Source organism: Excalfactoria chinensis, chromosome 5 (genome assembly GCF_039878825.1).
Source record: "Excalfactoria chinensis isolate bCotChi1 chromosome 5, bCotChi1.hap2, whole genome shotgun sequence".
Taxonomy (NCBI): Eukaryota; Metazoa; Chordata; class Aves; order Galliformes; family Phasianidae; genus Excalfactoria; species Excalfactoria chinensis.
Window position 1 is genome coordinate 39,586,620 of NC_092829.1, and position 20,573 is coordinate 39,607,192.

Below are 20,573 nucleotides of genomic sequence, written 5' to 3' on the forward strand. Positions count from 1 at the left end.
CTGCTTCACAAGGAGTTTTCCTGTTTGTTTCAGAATAGGAAACAAGCCTGAAACCATATAGTATTTCTTCACAAGCTGGTTTGCTAATGGTGACCACAAGATTTTTAAACCTCCTACACTAGAGTGGCTTATCCTTCTTTCAAGGTAACAGCAAACAAACTTGGCATCACTGTCCAAAGAAAATAACTGTTTTCTATGCTTTAAAAAGTACTGCATCACTATCAAACTGCTGCCCTGTTCTACACAGAACACAGCATCAGCAAGTAACTGAAGAGTAACTTAAAAATGTTAGAAAAGGAGAGGGACAAGTCCCGCTTCTTGTACAGAGTAGTGTCATTAGACTATCTCAAAGGTACCAGAAAGGTCTACTGGGTCTAAACACATTTTTAAATATGTAGCAAGAGGGTTTTAAAAAGCATACCACACTAAACATATAATCAAGTAAATACAAATAAGCTTTACGTATGCTGAACCATTTATCCAGACAATTTAAATTAACATATTTACTTGAATGCAGTAAGAAATGAGGATTCCTACTACAATACACAAGACAGAGAGAGGTCAAGAAAGAAAAGGAAGATATTGGAGAAGCAATTTCTCTGCACCTTTTGGAGGAAATTGTTCCCTGAGCTTAAGAGGTGATGGTTTTCGTTGCAGGACTGAAATAAAATGAACACATTTCTTGCTTTATTTTTGGTCAGATAGACCTTTTTAAAATGGTTCTTTTTCAAAGAGAAATAACACTCCTGTAATTTTAGTGTATGTTTGTGTAAAACGAGTGACAGTTTAGTGTTAATAATCCATGCTTAGGGAAATATATATATATATATATATATCAGTTACTGAACTACAGTGAGTAATTAGCCCCTTAGCATCCCTTTTCTCTAGGAATGCTTCCTCCTGAGCTGGCTCTTTTAAATAGCTCCAGTCCTGGCTGCCTTTGTTGAGCTTGGAAATTGTGCACATATGAGAGAAATTAAGCCCTCATTTAACAGGGACACATGCCTGTCAAGTCCAGAGGAACAAAGGCTGGTCCCTGGGGGCTACTCAGCTCCCTGAGGCTGCCACTCATTCTGTTAGCAATGCTTACCCTTTACAGATTGTGTATAAAACCCAATAAATCATTTCATCTGCTCTGGTTAATATACGCATGAGCCTGTGACTTTCTTCAAAGTATTTTTTCTTTTGCTTACAATGCCATTTGTTTTAGAAGAGGTGACCTATGCTAGAGTATAGCCACATTTTTACATTTATATAATAACATTAATGCCTGTGTAGTAAACCTGAAACGTTTACTGTCAGAAATAAAGACATTTGATGCTACATCTATTTCACACAGGAAATGTTTTATTACATTTTAATGGTCAATAATCATCAGCATCTATTGTATAAATTACTAGCATATTCAGTTCCTCCTAAAGTTACATCTGAAATGTATGCATATTTCAACTGACAGTAAAACAACAGGGCAAATAAAATGACAGATGTGTAGCTTTGCCTTAAAAGTCTTTTCTCAATTAAAGCAAACCAAACAGGAAAGTAATTTAATGAGGAAATCATTTTGGTTTTGTTCATTATGAAATTTTATCACAAAGATGGATCTATATGATTCCAGATTAAAAATAAAAATAATAATAATAAAAATAAAAAGGACCCTGATGATTAAGAAGTATTAATAGCACAAAGCAATAACCAAAGTAAACAACCTACAAGACAAAAAAATATTCATATAGAACCTATCAGCTACCTCTGAGCGTTCAAGAGCGGATAGGCACAATTATCCCCAAATATAAATGCACACACACAGCAGAGGAATATTTTACAGTGAATAAAAAAAGCCAAATGAAATGCTGTCATTTCCACGTGAGCTCTTTTTGTTTTTAAAAAGCGGGCCTAATTCTGTACTTCCAGTATTAGACTGACATAAGTGGAGAGAAAATGAACAACACCAGCTGAGGAAATGGCACCCTGCACAGCATTCAATGAAGCAAAACTCTCACTAACTTAAGCACGAGTTTTCCCTTCTACTTGAGTGTAGGATTAAGCCAATGAAGACAAGTTAGTGGCGTAGAATAAAAACAAATTAAAGTACAGAGCTCTATCTTCTTTCCCCCAAATGGTGAAAGCAATATTTCAATGCCGGCTATTAACAGGGATCCTTTTTGTTTTGTCCACTCAGCAATTTTTAACTTATACATTGAAAGCATGCCATTTTTCAGGCAACAGTATTCCGCTTTGTATTTAAAACCACACAATAAAGAGAGCTGACAGCTTTAATCCTGATGATACTGGGAGCCCCAAGTAAAAAGAAACTGGTAAAGCATGGAGTTTTCCCTGCTCAGCAGGCAGAGAAAAAGCAGTTCTGGATTTGATAAGTAAAACCAGATATAGTCAATGGCTATATGTTAAAGTCTTACAATTAATGGGAAACATCAACGGTCCAATGAACCAGCATTATCAGTGGGGTTTTAGAGACTGTCTTTTCTCCCATTTTCTTAGCAGGTATTTATCCTGATGTTTTGGGTGGGTGTGGGTTTTTTGTTGTGTAAAAATATCATGAAAGCTCCACTGACTTCAAAAGGGAAAAGAAATAAAATATTAAGACTCAAAGCCTCACTTACATTTAAACAAGAAAATCCATATTGTTATTACTGATATTTTTCACTGCAAATTTGTGACAATGTAACAAAGCCTCTGAGGAGAACGGATGTCTATATGAGGGGCTTAACAAATGTAAGATGTAGCCCTTGTCCGGAAAGGTCTGACAGACAAAAGAGGCCACTGTAACAACAGTTCAACCACAGTGAATTCATACCCAACCTTAGGCTGCACCTGAATGCTATAGTTCAGCTCAGTACCAAGAAATTAACAAACACCACAGAAGTACCAGTTTCTGTAATATGATACTGTTATATCATGCCCCTACAATCTTAACGGTGGCAAAAGTACAATAAATAACCTATTGCTTTGAAATACCAAATAAATAAATAAATAAAATGGGTCAATGCAATGAGCTTTGTTTAACTTAGAAGGAACCTAGGGATCTACAGCTTATCAGCCATCATTTATATGCAAAATGAATAAGTAATGAAATAAAGAGAAATTAGAAAGGTAAGAGACTGCGTCTGCCATGTAGTAACAGTCAGGAGTGATTCTGTAAGCATAAGACAATTAAAAGTAACCCCTGACTCATTACAAATAAGTTTGCCACAAAGGCTGTTGTAACTCTGGAAAGAATCTAACCAAAGCTGACTTGCGAGCAAGGATCAGGTCCAAATTCAAATCCTTGGTCTAATCAGGTCCTTGTCATGTAAGATTTTCACTTCAGCAGAATTTGGTTAAATCCTCAGTATTCCTACTGAATTTATTTGGGTAACAGAATAGTTGTTTCCAGAATAGCCATAAAGAAGCATCATCCAAGCTGTTTTTTCCCCTTCAGCAATAATGATCAGGAACTCTGAACCACTTTATCCACCTACTCTTTACAGATCAAAATGCAAAACGTTGCCGTGAAAACAAGGGAGAATATGCAAAGGTGTTATATGCTATGTATGCCACTGACATAATACTTTAATAGGATATGCTGTAATTTCCTGCAATTAATATCTTAGCAGAGCTATAAAGGCTTTTTTTCCAAAATTATACCATTGCGTTTACAACACTAAAATTAATGTTGTGTCAACCTTTCCATTATAAGCCTCCTTTTTCAGAGGTTTATAACTTGCCTATAAAAGTATATTCTGGCCTGAAATGCAGCAGTGAAGATCTCCATTTAGAAGCAGCCATTTTGATTAAATAAAAAAACCATGATTTCACATTTCAAGTATGTTTCTTGAATGTCCTACAGAGACTATTAAGAAGCAGCGAAAAGTGTAGGCATTTCTCAAATAAAAAATTACTTTCTCTCCCCAGTAAGCCTCTATTTAAAGGATGTTTCATAGCTGTGAAATTTGTTTTATATCTATAAAGAAAATACATGGATTTGGGAAGTGGTAGGCTGCTTCATTGGGTCTCTCCACTTGGCTTTTTGTGCATGACAACAGTCAGCATCATGACCACAAGAGATTCAAACTAGCTGAAATATTTTTTGTTCGAGGAAGTAGAGTGGTTGAAAGGAACAAACAAATACTTCTCTGGCAGACTGATGCAGATTTACTCTGGCAAAAAAAAAAAAAAAAAAAAAAAACAACCCAAAAACTCCATCAGAATAAATGAAGACAAGAGCTAATTTGACAGAAAATCATGAGAGAAAGGATGATTGAGACATTAGAGATCCACCCTATGAATTCTGAAAACACAGATTTCAGGTCTGTTAAGTTTTTTATAAAATCTGGTGCGAGTCAATCAGGAGATTTAACTTAGATACCTAAATTAGGAGCCTACCCTCCCAGTCTAATCAACAGAAGGTAATTCAAAGCACCTGGACTGCTTTATATATGGAGTCTAAAATCCTAATTCAGTCATCCAAATTAGATATCTAAAATTAGATACCCCAAATATCTATGGGCTTTTTATTCTGCCTCAAAAGAGTGTTGTGAGGATAATACACTTCAGCTTATGAAACTCAGATATGCAGTTATAGAGGAGATGAGTATCCTGAAAATATGCAACCAATAAAATTCAATGAGATGGAAAAGGCAAAGACAGAACAGTGATAGTAGAATCTGTCCATACACGTTACTCCTCATCACAGCAAAAAAACAAGCGCCTGACTCTGCTACTCTAATAAAAGTTTTGTCCTTATTTACATAATATAACTTATTTTTTCAGATAAGGAGTGCCAGTCTGTGAATAGTCAGTTAAGTATATATTGCATCATCAGCTTTATTTTGCTACCTGTAGTTTAAAATAGAGTTCCCTAGCCCAGAAGTACCCTGCCATAATGTGGGGCAGCGATAGGTCTGAAGATGGATTTCACCACCATCAACTGTGAATTTTTTTTTCCTTTTATTATTTGGTGTTGCAACTTTAATACTTTCTTATATACTGTCAATTTAGGTGAGTAAATAAGAAGAATTCAGCATTTCATAAAACACTATTGTATATTGTTTACCTAATTTATTTTCTTTTTATATTACGATTACAAACTTCTATTTAAAATTAATAACATTCTGTAGGAGTTAGTGCATGCGAATTAAGTGTGGTGATCTCAGTGCATCTCTCTGGAATTTAAAAGATATTTCACTGTGTTATATCATGTGTCGCACAGTATATCAATTTTTATTCCCCATCTCTCAAGTATGGAACGCACACTGTGTAACTTCTTAGTTTCTCCATATACACATAATTTACCCAAGCTGTGCAAATGCCCGACTTGCTGAAGATGATATGTATAAGGTTTATATAACAAACTCGTACCTTCAAACAATTCGAAGTCTTGCATATAACTTAACCCACTATATTATCTAATTATCTGGGAGAAGGGGCTCTAATGAAGCAAGGGGAAAAAAAAAATTTTAAAAAGAGATTTGGTGTAAACAGCAATCTTTAATCCACTTTTCCTTACTTTAAGAATGAGTTTAAAATTAGAGACCAAATACCCGGCCAGGGCATGGAAAACTATGCTTTGATAATTTTGCCAGTGTCTGGATTAACTGGTTGCTTAGGAGCCAAGAGTATTAGAAATATTCATTTACATTACTTCTAAATATATGCCATCAAATGTATAGTAAATGTTAAACAGCACCTGGTCTACTTATTTGTTTGCATGTACTGCTACTATCTTCATGTTTCATAGTTACTGAAGCATTCAGAGAGCAATGGAGTTACTTCTTCCTTGCTGACATTAAATATATTTAAAATAAGTTTTCATGCTCAAACTGATTCCATAATACTCCTGCATTCTTCAGAATTCCCACAATTACTTCAAAGACCAAACAACAAAATCATCATGTTTTCTAATAGTTTTTATACACTGTTAAGGATAACTAGCGAAAAACAGTTTTGATCCTTTAGGTCAGGGTTTAGCCCATCTGGTGAATTTAAGATTTTACTGTGAGATTTCCAAAAGTACTTTGCAATTTATTTTTCTAAATGCTTTTGGCCTTTTTATGTGGGGCTGTACTTCATCATTTTAGTCCAAATACCTGCTTTGGCAGACAGAAATTTTGACCTCTGATATCATCACATTCCAGTCTTGCCTGTATACCTGAATACCTCCATAAATCAAGTCATTTCAATACTAACATTTATTAACCATTTTCTTTGTTCACTATCTCCTGATGAACGTGTCAGTTTAAAAAAAAAAAAAGTCATGGAAATCCATTTTTGTTGTTATTTTTCCCTCTTGGCCATCACATGCTTGTCAATCACAAAAATAATCATTGAAAAAGTAATTAATTAGATAGGAAAGGCCAACATCTTTGGCAGTTTCTGCGTCAGTCATGGCATATGTTTCGATATAACACAGACATTAAGACCTAAAAAGAACTCGTGTGCCCAAAATGTTGTCTGTTTTTTCCAACTACACATTCCATTAGAAAAACAACACCCTTTAAGAGCCCTGCCTCATTTATATCTTTGATATCCTGACCACAATATTAATATTCTAAGTCCCTCTTCATATGGGATGCCCAATTCCTCAAAGTCTACTTATGTGAGTAACACTTAGATACAAGTCACCACATATTGGCTAGGCAAGTATTACTCAAGCAAATTAGACTTCACAGGGTCAGCCCCATTGGTAGCCAGCCAGTTGGCTCTGTTTCTGCTCCCAGTTACCCATTTTAGTTTGTGCACATGTCGCTTAGGAAGGAAACTAGTTTTTTCTCTGCTGGAGCTGATATTGCACTATAACTGCACTATGCCAAATATTGCAATATTGCAGTTACTACATACTACTGAATGACAGTGGGAGTGACGTTGACCTATACTATTGGAGGAATAGCACCAGAAGGGTTCTAAAGAACAATCTCTGCCAAGCTTTTTGGGAGCTAAACAAGAGTGTACGGACCTGAAAGCACTGAGGCTGCCAGAGCATTTTTCTTGGTTGGAATAGGCTGACCAGTAGCTAAGAGTTAGCCCTGGGCAGCAGTACAGGCAGTTAGCAAATATTTGCTTGATCTTCTGCTATCCAGGAGCTGACTATAATCTACCCATAATTATCACAGTTCAAACCTGTAAGCACAGGTGGCAGAATGAGTGTTTGGGCCCAGCAGAATCAGTGAGACTGTGGCCCCGGCTTTGGCATAGGCACAGCTGAATACAAGCCCTTAAGTCACTGGCAAGATTGCAATGCAACACACCCAGAGGAAAAGAAGCAACAGCACTTGAACTGGGGAGAATGGATGCCTGTGCCTACATTCCCAACTTTAAAACAGACGTGGGAGAGGGAAAGCAGGAGGGCAGATACTATCATTTTCTGCACCAACATGAGCCTGAGGAACAATGACATTTACTTTGGTTTAACAAATTTCCACACATCAGATCATGTTCAGCACCCGTGTGCCAAAGTTCTATTCTTCAAGTCTGTTGAAATATCACTTTCTGAAACATGTGTGCTAACATTTGGCCAACACCACCACAAGATCATTTTATTAACTTGTAGCTCATTTCATAGACTGCTGCTCATGTTGCTAACATATGCTATTCTACCATTTACTGCTCTATAATTAGAGAAGTCATATGAAAGAGATACACAAGGCTTAATTTTTGCATTAAATACAATTTGTTTAGACTTGAGTAGGCGAAATAAAGCTATTAAAAAAAAAAAAAACAACACATAGATATAGTGAATTAAAATAGCTGTCTCATTTTCTAACAGCTAGAAGGCCATCGTAAAATATAATGATAAAAAAAAAAAATCCCTACCACCTCAAGACTACTAACAGTTTAAGGGATTATGTTAAGAGTGGAATCCAGAATTACATTCTGCTTTTCCAGATCAATTCTTGTTTCCAACAGCAGCTAGCAGAAGCCTTACAAATGGAGATCCAACATGTGAGACCAGAATCTTTTTTAAGAGGATGAAGCCTTAGCCAATGTGTCATTTTGTGTAAGCTATAACTATGTTGTCATACTAAAGCATTTTTAGTATGTTTGAGGCTGGATAAAGGGTAGGGAGCATTAATGGAGTATTTATTAAAGTAGGAGCAGCTGCAAGACTTTAAGGATCACGCATTGCTTCTCCTAACGCCCTACCAACAGAGGAGCTCCCAAGACAGCCAACCAAGGAGATGGCTTTTGGTGGAAAAAGCTGTAACAGAGCTTTTGCTTAGGTAATTATCAAATAAGGACCTAAGAACTCATTAATAAACGACCACTTAATAATTAATAAAATATGAAACATGGAGCATATTAGTCTTTCGTTCTTGCTTCAGTTATGCTGAGCAAGTTCTGAGCTGGACAGAAGCCATGATGTCACGCCTACAGAAGAGCCACATGGATCCAAACCAGTGCTTTAGCTGTAGCTACAAGCTTCAGGCACCAGATCACAATTTCTCTCTTCCATGAAGACAATTTCTTTACAGAAAGGATCTAGACATAGATTTTTTTTTACACTGAACTGCTAAAAACAAATTAAAAAAAAAAATATATATATATATATACCAGTAAGAACTGGGAGCCAACCTGGAATTTGTAGGAAATGTATCTCTTCTACTATAAATTAATAAGCTACTACTATAGATTATTAAAGTCACACAACAGTTTGCTTTTTCAACTAGCATAATCTTGACTGCTTATAAATTACAGTAGTTTTACCTATTCTTTAATCCAGAAACATCATTATTCAAATGTTTGATGCAGGCTGCAGTGCATCTATCATTACTTTTAAAAGTTAATTAGATTAGATAAAAGAAATAATTAGATTTGCATTTTTATCCTGGTTTTAAACTTCCAAAGAAGATCACAACAGTGTGCCTGTGGGCAATTAAAAACAGCATACAGCAGTGAAATATAAAGGCAAAAAAGGTCTGTTTTTCCTGGCTAATTCATGATTGAATATACAATTACAAAATATTTTAAGGGTTTGCTAAAGCTGGGGGCTATTCCTAGACTTCTAAGCTTTGTTTATAACTCTTGTTCTCTTTCAAGGGAGTATCTGATCTGCGTACCCTGCCAATAGAAGTATCAAATTGCTTTCAATGGCTTTATTTGGTCCTTTACAGAGCTTGCTAGAAGGAGATCGGTTTCATCATCAATAACAACAAGAAAAAAAGAAAAGAGAGGGGGGAAAAAAAAAAAAGAAAATGAAAAACAATTTTTAAAAAATGGTGAGGGAAAATTATTTTCTAGAGCCAAAACAGTAGCACTGCAATTGCATTTTGCTTGTCAGTGCTAAATACAGTTTACAAAGAGAGACAATCTTAAGAGTGCACAACTGAACTGACAATAACAAGATTCCAGCTTGAGCATTTTCAGCAAGCTCACTGCAAGGAGCTCTAACCTGTGTCCAAAAGGCAATAAATGAAAGGTTTAGCTCTTAAAACTGGAGGTCAGTTACATACTTAATGATGAAGCATATCTTTAAATCTATTTCTACTATTATTATCCTAGCAAAAAATTAATTAAGCAGGTCAGGAAGGCCAGGAAGGCTAATGTGGAATGTAATTATTCCTGATCTTTAGACGTGTACTTCTCATAAAGAGATAGTCCTTATTCAGCTCACCAGGTACCTGAGCTGTCAGTAGTTAATCATGGATAAGATGAGAGACTCATTGGTTCTTAAGTATGATCCAAACTATTCCTATTCAAGGACAGTTTAAATAGTTCTAATTTGATGCCACTATTCTTTTGTTTGTTTACTAGTACAGCAATTATGTTCACTCTTTTTGACTAAAATGGACAGTGCGGGTACATTAATATGAAGTTATAACAGCATGAATGTGTAGATTAAAAAAAAAAAAAAAAAGACAACTATTAGGAATAATTTCTAACAGCCAAATTAAAACAGAATACATATGAGAGCAGAATCCAGCTCTTCTATGCTGTGGAATTTATACCTGATTCAAACAGAAAAAGAAATGATTTGCAATGGCACTGAGCATAGTACAGTACAGAGGAATAAGGCAAAGAGAAATGGATGAAAGTAGTTTGGAATAACTCTCTCTGTAATACTCATTGCCAGTTTTTGTTTTTTTTTTTTCCAATGTTGGAATCATTACATGGACACAAGCCTTCACTTCTTTCAGTGCTGTCTTCTCTTTATGATGCACCACCAAATCCCTCCTCTAAACAGCTTTGTTATTTATTTCTAGGCTTTCCTTTTCTCAGACTGAGAAATGTCCTTGAAATAGCTTTATTTTGTTCATTCTACTTCAAGAATTAATATATTTTTTTTTAAGAAAAAAAGAAAGATCTTTCAAGAATCTGAATCAACCTAGATAGCTTTGACTTACCTACAGTGTTTACTTAATGTGATCTTCACTGAAAGCTTTGCAGAATGATCTTAATTTGACTTACTAGATTTCAGCCTACCTCTACAGACTCTACTGTAGAAGAGAGTTTTTCCTCTTCCCTAAGAAGAATTTGAATTGAAAAGTAGCAATATAGGGCACTGGTTTCATTATTTTTTTGTTTAAGTTCCCAAAACATTACACTTAAATGGAGGAGAAAATTTTTGAAATTTCCAATAATCAGAGAGAACTGAGAGCAATTCCAGACTCCCAGTCCCTTTAGCAGACACAAAACTGCTCTCCCCACACTGAGAGTAGCATAAGCTTTGCTTAGAAAACATGAGAAAATGTTGAATATTTAATGACCTTGTTCTCTTGAAACGGCTACAGTGTTTTCATGTGCTAAGCTAGGCTAATTGCCCATGGATTGCTGACAAGGTTTTGGATGTGTAACATGTCCGGAGTAAGGTGCTCAAGTAAAGAGTTTTAAAAAAATTAATTCAAATTAAGGTATTACAGTGGTTAAATAAATAGCATAAAACATCATAAATAATAAATGCTAATTCCAGTAGGAATCCAGGGAAGGATGTGTTCTATTTCATATGAATAATTTCCACTTTTCTATTTTGTTGACAGAAACGTTGTAAGTTCAATTTATAGTTATTTCTAATTGTTTGAAGGGCTAAATGAACTAGATGCACTTACTCATGGAAACTGCTGTTTAAAAATCAGCATTGTACCTCAGAAGATGACAGTGGTACACTATGTGTCTTGTGATGATAACACTGCATAGCAATGCCTTGCTGCACACTGGAGAACATGCTGTGCTTACTTTGAGTAGCTCTGCCCAGAGTGAGTTGGCACCTGGACTACTTCCATTTTGTAATCTCTTCTAAAGGGGAGAGGCATGGAATAGTGCTATTGTCTTTTCCTGCATACAGGGTATATTTAAAAATCCACACCATATTATGTAGGTAATTGCTGTTTCCTTAAAAGGCTTCCTCTTTAAACAAAAAGACCTTCTAAATCAAGAAGGTTATCAGGGTACAGTCCCATATTCTACCAAGACCAAAGAAATAAGCTAAGAATGTAAATGTCTATTAGAAAACTGATTTTCCCCTCCAAGCCAAAGAGAGCAGGATTCACCTCATCTCACTTCAGACCTCTACACTATAGGTATCAGCACCCACATCCCTTATAGTTAAGAGAGGAAAAAGCAACTGTCATTTAAGGGAACAATTCATCTGATATATTTTAAATGTCTACTTTAAGGAAAAATGAATTACATCCTGAAACTATTCACTCTGCTTCTCTCTGCTTACTGTAAAAACAATCTGGATAATTAATTGAGACAATCTATACTGCAGTTATCTGCTTTTGATATGATGAATTCTATCTAGCGTAAGTAGTAAGAGTTGCTTCTCAGTATTGGGTTTTCCTGAGAAGATGCAGGGAGGGAGTGCAGGAGAAACAGCCCAGTGCTACATCTCTCACTTGCCCCCTCATTTAATTCCATCCCACCTAAAGTCCACCCTTAGAGAGGTCTCAACAAACAGCAACACTCAAAATCAATTTAAGAGCAACAAAACCTACTATGAACTGTCAAGGTGACTTAGCAATTAACTTCTCTCCTAAGCAAATCCTGGCTTGCAAACCTGCCAAAGAATTAAGTAAGAACCAATAAACAAAGAGGAATCACATGGCTTAGAAACAAATGGACTATGTAAGCTGGTGCTTCGCCCAGGAAACAACCTCCTAACAAGCTTTTGAGATGGCATCTGTCCAACATACATAGTGTTTCACACTGAAGTTGATGACGTTCCTCAGACAATGAGAAATGCACTACCAGTCTAGCTAACAAGCTAAGAGAGGAGACTGTCTCTTCTGTCTCAAATACACCAATTAGACTCACCTGACCCACAACAATATCATTTGTTCCATGCAAATATAAATTAAAAAACCCAAACTCCTGGGGAACTAAGAAAGAGTAGAAGAGTAGCTTACACTGTCAAGATTTTTAAAGCAAAGATAAGGAAGGATATAGAGAAATAATTCAGCTCGCATTAACAAAACAATCATTAGAAGACCTATTAGCATATATGTGTATGAAAAGTCATACGCACAAAAAGAAAACAACTTGTAGGGTTCAGTACTATGTATGAGGGAACTGGGGAGTGAACAACAAAACAAATCTGCAAGCAATTCTAAATCAGCATTCCCTGGCATGAGTAAAGCTACTGGTCAGTGATTCAACTGAAACATAAAATGCCTATAAACGTTTTACTAGAGAGCAGGACACCTCCTAGTAACACATGCTCATATTCTCTAAACAAGGACAGAAAGAGCTGGTATGATTCCTCTTGTTCCCTTACGGAACAAGATGGCATCCTTCTTCCTATCACAATTTAACATCCCTTTCACCCTCGGCATACCCCTTATATGAATGTGTTCTCTTCCTATAGACAGTGACAAATGCAATGCTTTAAAATTCAGTTGTATCTCTCAGCCCAGGTATCAACACATTAAATATTGATTAAACTCATGAAAATCCAACAGAAATTGCACTATAACAGTCACAAAAGCATTTAAGTGCATTTCCTTCGTATGAGGAAAAAAGCCTTCAGTTTTGTCATCTAATAGCATGGCAATCAGCTGATAGTCCAAACTTAAGGAAATGGTTGGGAACACCATAGTTTGCCAGGCCAAAATGAAATATTTAAATCCAAAAACAGTTCCATGAAAATGCTTTCAAAGTAGGAGTACATGTACTCGAATACCTGCAGTGCACTCCCAGATTCATTGAACTGAAAAATCTGAGAATCATTTCATTTGGAAGGGACTTTTAAGAGCCATCCTGTTCAACACTCCTGCAATGAACAGGAATACCTACAGCAAGATCAGGAACACAGAGCCCCATCCAGCCTGACTTTGAATGGCTCCATGGAGGGGGCTTCCACCACCCCTCCCGGCAGCTTGTTCCACTGCTTCCCTACCCTTTTTGTTAAAAAAAACAAACAACCTTTTCCTTCTATCCAATCTAAATCTCCCCTCTTTTAGCTTGAAACCATTTCCCCTTGTCCACAAACGCTCTGCTCATTGAAGAAAATCTCCATCCAACAAAAATGCATTTAACAATAATTTTTGAAGGCACAGAGACCTTTCCTGAAAGGCTCCTTTACTCAGGCATGTTAGTAAAGCATGTGGCTGCCTTATTTTAGTCCCTTCCAACTCCATAAACGGAATTTAAGTATAATCAGAAGAGAGCAATAAAACACACTGACCTGAATTTGCTGCTGCAGTAGATTGATTTTGTGCTGCTGTTGCAGAAGTTGCTGCTGTTGTCTTGCAATCTATGAGAAATAAAATTTCCATTAAATTAAAACAGTAATATTGAAATTTCAATATTATTGAGTAAAATTTTTTTCTGTTATTTTTTACTTTATTTTTATCAAGGATCAGTTTTTTTCTTTACATGGAATACATTATAGAGATATCCGTGCATGTGATATAAACATTTTAAACTTAGAAGCAACATGAAAGTGTAGCTATCCCACAAGAAATATGTATTTTAAGCACTTAGACCTCAAATCAGGAAAGCAGAAAAACAGAGGTTTAGCTGTGTGCATGTGAATAATCTCATCGCTATTCAACAAAGCATTTAAGCCTGTGGTGAACTTTGTCTATGATGCATTACTGTTAGCTACAATGGGAATGAAACATGCTTAAAATTAAGTGCTTTGCTGAATGGGGATGGGATTACTCAGGTGCTTAAGGTTAAACACACATTTTCCTGCTTTGCTGAACTGGAGCCTTAGCTAGTATTTATAGATGTTTCACTATTCAGCACAAGATCCTAGGGCAAGCTGCTCCTAACTTCCTTCACAGTGAGCAGCACATTGCTTCCCTTATGCATCTCAAAGTCCTCCTTGAGACTACTCAAGGAAGTAGGGTCTTAGTATAAAATCAGCGTTTGATGCTCAGTAGGTCATCCTCAACACAACACCGTGAAATAAGTACATATTCCCACTCTCAGTTGGTAGATTCAGTAAATGTTCTTGAGAGTAAAGGTTCAATACATATCTGAGAGAAGCAAGCATGGGGGAGAACAAAGACTCGTGAGAGATGCTGCCCTGCCCTGACTGTTCCTACACACCCTCCAAAATCAGCACACAAAGGCAGAAGGGAAAGGGAATCCTGCCCTCCGAGCTGCTCCTCGTGATGGGTTAGGCAGCTGGCAGCTACAGGGAAAAGCCATGGGAAGCAGGGGGGAACTGGACAGCTGCTTTAGGAGGCAAACTGCACAGCAGACTGTAACAAGGACAAGATTTGTGTTTCCTAGGAGCTCCATCTTCAGCACTTCTGCTTTCATTTCTCAAATATAATTTCCCCTCCTATCAATATTTATCTAGAGCAGAGGAACCCCATAAAACAGTACAAATTTGGTGACACTGGTAGTTTTACCACTCAAGTCCATTGTTTCCATTTTGGCAAAAACTCAAGCATGCTCTGTTGTAATCAGAGAAAGCTAAACAAAATATTTTTGTGATTAAAAGAAAAGTGAATGAATGGTAGCAAGATTGATTTGGAAATAAATATCACTCAGTCTCAGTGCAAACTGTTCAGAATAACTCATAAGGAACCTGCATGTACATATTAGCAGCTTGTAACTGCTCACAGAGATCAAGTCTGTCATTTCCTTCATCTCTCACTTTTTCACCTGGAAATAACTCTGACATTTTTTCCACTGCTACAGTTAAGATTCACTTTTCTATGGGGGACCAACAAAAAAATCCATATGTTCTAAGTCTTGCACATGGCCTCAAAGAGACAACCTGAGTTCTGTGATTCTGGGGCTGGATCAAAGCAAAGTGCAGCATAAAAGGAATCAAGCAACTACCAAAGCTCAGAACAATGATGTCTGCAACAGGGATCAAACTCCCTTTATGTGCTTGGTGGTCAAATATTTCTGGACAAATCTCCCAGTAAATTCAGTAAAATTACAGTGAACGCAGACTGAAAAATCAGGCCCTAGTTTGTTAGTTAAAACGGCAGCTCAAGCAGAGGTGCCTGTGTGCCCAGAGGCAGCTCTTAGCACCTCAAGTCACCTGTTATCAGTGGTCAGCAGTGTCACCTGTGCATGGAAAAGCAACCCTGTGCTACAAATATTTATGTATATTTAACAAACCTATGTGAGTGCTTGTGTTATTATTTAATTTAGTAATACATCATTTGTGCTATATTGCTCATCACTACAGGTGAGTTGGCTGGGTTTCCATTCACAGTGTAGGACTGTAAGGTGGAATGATACAAAGATGGTAACAAAGATGGTAACAGATATTCCAAAGGTTATTTATAAGGAAAGACTCACCAATATGGATGCCTTCACTGGGAAATGCTGAGGCAACCTCCACCAGGGAGCAGTGTTAAAGAGATGCTGCCTTAGTGGTGGTCAGTCCTTAAATGAGGTCTAGGAGAGGTGGAGTCAAGCTCCACCCCTTCCAGGAGCACAGCTAAATTACTCTCACCTGTGCTCCCACAGCTGACCCAACACTTGCCTCAGCTGGTTAATCAGAGGTTCAGGCTGTGATTACCAGTTTCCCATACAAGGACATTCCATGATGCTAAAATGTCAGCGAGGGTATCTGAAGGATTATTATGATACCAAGATCCAGAAAAGAATTTCTTGTAGTTTCATATTGAAATCAGACACTGAATGGAGCTGCATCATCGGTCATTCTTTCTGACATATCTTTTTTCACAGATTCACAGTACTCTATGTCAAGGTTTGTTTGGAGCTGCTGGTGACCCATCTGCTACTTCACGTAGTAATCTATAGCCAAGGCAACAGTGAGACCTTTGTTTACTTACACAAAGGCACTGACTTGCTGCAGTTCTGATTGCTTGTGAACAGATTTTGTAGTTGTATGTACAATATAATACCATTTGAATAGGCATTTCCTGAAGAAGCCCAAAAAATACCATGAAGCATCTCATCTTGGTGGTTGCTCTTAGACAGAACAGCACTCCAATGGAAGATGTATCCAGTATCCCACAATGCAATTTACCATAGCAGAATCTTGATGTACAGGCTTGACACATTCAAGCAGGGTACACAAGCACCATGTGGCTCAAATTCTGAATTTTATTTGCCTATCGGTTGAGCTACATGCTTGCTTCATTGAGCATGACAACCTAGTTTTAAGTGTCATTTAATTTTCATTTTGAAATATAATTACAAAGTGTTCACTGTAAGATATCACTCGTCTGCAAATGTGTCAAGATTAATTTGTGCTAGCTTATTCACAAGTGTCAATAGTTAATTACTGTGTCATCTCTGGATGGCTAAATGACATTCTAACTTCTGATTTTTTACAGTGTTCCTTTATGTTATTTTCCATTAGGGGATGAGTCCATATTCCTACATGTGGGCAAATACTCAAGCACATAAAATAAGAGACGTCACAACTCATTAAAATCAACAGAGCATATACTGCTGTATGTATCCTATAAAATACTTCTAACCAAAAAGATAATTCTAGTAATAATGTCAGATTCCTAAAAACCACACATTCATTTGGATCTGTCTGATCTAATGCCTAGGGGAACTACTGTATGGGATCACTGTTGTCCCACTTTTGTACAATGAGAAAAGGAGGGATCATTGGACAACGGCATTTCTTTAAATAAACAAACAATAAACCACCAAAAAACAATGTGCAAACAAACAAATCAAACGTTGCTTATAAAATGTATCTCATGAAGTTCTGGGGTTACATTTTTCTGTCCAATTCTTTTCTTGTCAAGAAGAGAAAGAGTTAAATAATGCCTGCAGTGTGTCTCGTTGGTAACTCCTAAACCACATCTCAGTACAGAAGTAAGAACTGTGAAATCTATCAAATTCAGTTTGTTCTAAGAAAGAAATCATTCAAATTTCCACACCCTGTTTTCTCTTAGGATTCTGTAATATTTTCTCTTCATGGAAAAAGCAGCAGTTTCTGAAGATATGTAAGCTCTTTTAACAACAACTACAACAACAACAAAAAACAAACAAACAAACAAAACAAACAAAAAAAAGGGAAACAAGAGCAGAACAATATAGCAATATTGATGTTTAGCATTCCACAGGAAACATTCTCACATTTTCACAGGTTTTCACAGGTTTCTTTTTTGGATCCTCACCTGTTCTTGCTGTTGGCGAGCAAGATCCATTTGCTGCCGTTGTTTTTCAATTTGTGAGGCTGCCAGCTTTTTCTGTTCATCATGGGCAGCCAGGAGCTGCTCCCGTAAGCTGATCAGCTGGGTGATCATGGTAGAGAGCTGTCGCTCTTTTTCTGCCAGGCTTTCTGGTGTACCTAAATGTGTAGAAAAAATGTACTGTAAATATGAGATAGACGAGAGTTACCAAGCAATATTCACAAAAGAACTGGCTGAATCACCAACGTGCTTATTTCGAGTGGCAGCTTGAATATATATTTTACTAAAAAATCCCAAAAGAATGTAGCACAAAGCTTTGCTATGCTCTTAGAAGTGGAGGACATAACAAAAAAGGAAGCAAAAAGATAGAGTACTTTTTTTTCTTTTTCTGACAGGAGTAATTAATGATGTAGTGTGTACAAATCCCAATCTCTTTTCCATCTAAATCTGCCCAGTGTTTATTAGATATAATTTTCATTCATTTTATATATTTTGTTAGGTGTTTGTACTTAGTTTTTTTTCCTAACTATGCAAGAATGCTAAAGAAAATCTTAAAGGCTGCTGTTCCATCCAAGAAGAAGTTTAATAGTTTATTGATCATTTCTCTAAAATGCACATATATCTGGTGGGTCATTTGGGTAAATGTAAGCTTTAGTTACGGAATATGTATTTAAAATTAGCTCTACTTGTCCCTAAGAGAAATGGCTAACCTGAGAAAACGACTTAAAAATTTTCATTTAACTTTCAAAGTTTACTCTATAGAGAGCGCTTAATTAATATGAAACTACGGTACATTTATTCTTTGCGCTAATGATGCTTAATGGTCTGTTTATTGGTAAATTGCACGGGTCTCCTAAGTAAAGAGTACAGGGTCCTTTTGCAAATCAATGCAAAAATATCCCATCTTACATATGAACACGTTACTCTGTCACAAACAGCAATGTCAGCTCCCATATTTGTGCCTTACACTGCATTACCCTGTGTAAGCTTCTCAGACCCCCAGTACTATAAGAAGCTGAGGCAGCAGTTTGGGAATATGGGAAGATCACATGAAGGAGCTTCACAGTTGGAAAGGACATAAATGAACCAATTGTAAGTTATACAGGAGAACTGAGAGTTAGAGAAGAAGCTAAGCAAATTGAGAAGCAGTCAAGTCTGTTATTTGCCACAATGATGGGAGAAGCAGCATAAGAGGTAGAAGAAGGTATTAGCATCCTTCCTTTCCTCCATTCACAACTGCGATAAGGAATTCACAGGGCTTTCTGAAGAGGAAGAAAATGTGTGACGAACAGGACCTGGGAGGAAATGGAGAAACTGTCACCAAAATTATGACTCCACCTTCTTCCCAGGAGTAAGATGGGTATCTTCTAGGGAAGAGAAGAAAGAGGTTGACAGGTTTCATAAGGAGAGGGAAAACAAAACAGACTCTTGCTAAGCAGGTCACAAACGCAAGATGCTCAACCATTTACATCATGCTGTGACAGGATCAGTAATACTCTTAGGCAGGCTTTCATTTGCACAAGTGTCACACAAAAAGCCTCCATCTACACTTGCCTTCTATCAAAAGATGGCTTAACTTGTTCACTTTAAACAGTCAAAGTCAGAGATACGAAAAGTACCTGATTTAAGTACAGTTGTTAATTGCATTTTACTACATAAAGTGCTGAAAATATTCAACCTCTTGGACACTATCAACTATCCAATTTTTAAGTCTGCAACATATTGATGTTTTAGCATTCTGTAATGCCAAATCTTATCTCAATATGCAAGTGACAAAGGCTTCTGACAGGGAAACACAAGTAACTTCTCCTATTGAAGTAAAAGTTTTAGAAATTTTTTGTCCCTAGAAATACAATGGCTACGTGAAGTTAAAGCTGCAGGACACTGAAATATTTGAACTTACTCCAAATCCTTAGTATGATATGTACAACTGAAACAAGAAAAGACTATTTCTGCAAAAAGCTGTTTCAAAGCAAACTTTAAAAAGATTTAAAAAATAAGCCTAGGCAGGTACGTGGTTGAGAAAATACCTGCATTGAAGATATTGCTTCGCAAGGATCCGTTAGCTTGTACTGAGCTCCACACTGGTGACATCAATTTGATCGTCCAAGACTTCTGAACTGACTAACATTAACTCTCTCAAACTCTCATTTGATTTAGTCTTGAATATTTTGCACCACAAATGAAACATTAGTTAGGTGCTTTGGAGTATGTTATAGTACACTGACATTTATTTTTAGAGAGAAAGGACTATTCTGCCAAAAAAACCCTACTTGCCCATTATGGCAGGAAGAGATCAATCAGTCCACCTATTTTAGAAAGCCAATAGGAAGCAACCTGCTGCCTCAAATGATACTTATTGCCATTCACTGCCACCTGGGAAACCACAGCTCGAGACTTTCACATCTGTCAAGCAGCTTTGGCATTGTAATGTGGACCTCTAATCTTACAGTCATAAAATATTTTACACACCCAAAGCAGATATGCATCTCCTGCTCAGTTTCTATCTTATCCTTTATTCTTTGTACACTCTCTGCTTGCTTCATAACATGAGCAGAAAGGTACCACAAAGAGTACCAGTTATGGCTATGATATTTTATTGTTTTGTTATGATTAGTCAGAACTGTTCGATGCAGTCGCAGCACGTTTGTAAGGTCATTTCATTTTCTTCTTTTGTTTTCCTTTTCTTTTTTTAATTTTATACAATAGAGAGCAGAAATAACTGTTTCTATTCAAAAACTTGTAGTAATTGTTTTTCTTTCTTTTTTTTTTCCCCCTCAGAGAAACACATCTAAAATGACTAACCCCCTTTAAAACACTCTACTCTTTAATTTGCACTGTGCTATGTAATCCAACAACAGGATAGGACTGATGACCGCAAAAAGTACACTGTGCTTCTGGAAAATAAGGAGACCTCCACGAAGCTGCACAACACCTAACCGAACATGGCTCAAGACAGGAAAAATCATAAGATGCAGAATGTTGTTGTACGAAGAGTGTGGGGGGAGGTATAATTTAATTTTAGAGTGGAAAATCCCAACTATT

At 36.8% G+C, this 20,573-nt stretch overlaps 1 protein-coding gene across 10 annotated transcripts in view; it reads right to left on the reverse strand.

Annotated features, from left to right (window-relative positions):
• The window catches only part of SOX6 (SRY-box transcription factor 6), a 393,141-nt gene that overhangs the window by 121,770 nt on the left and 250,798 nt on the right, over positions 1–20,573 (reverse strand). For all 10 annotated transcript variants that reach the window (XM_072337682.1, XM_072337688.1, XM_072337687.1 and 7 more), the window contains 2 exons: positions 17,514–17,686; positions 13,616–13,684 (listed from right to left, as the gene is read on the reverse strand). In XM_072337682.1, the coding sequence (XP_072193783.1) occupies positions 13,616–13,684; positions 17,514–17,686 (242 nt within the window). The remainder of the gene's footprint in view (positions 1–13,615; positions 13,685–17,513; positions 17,687–20,573) is intronic.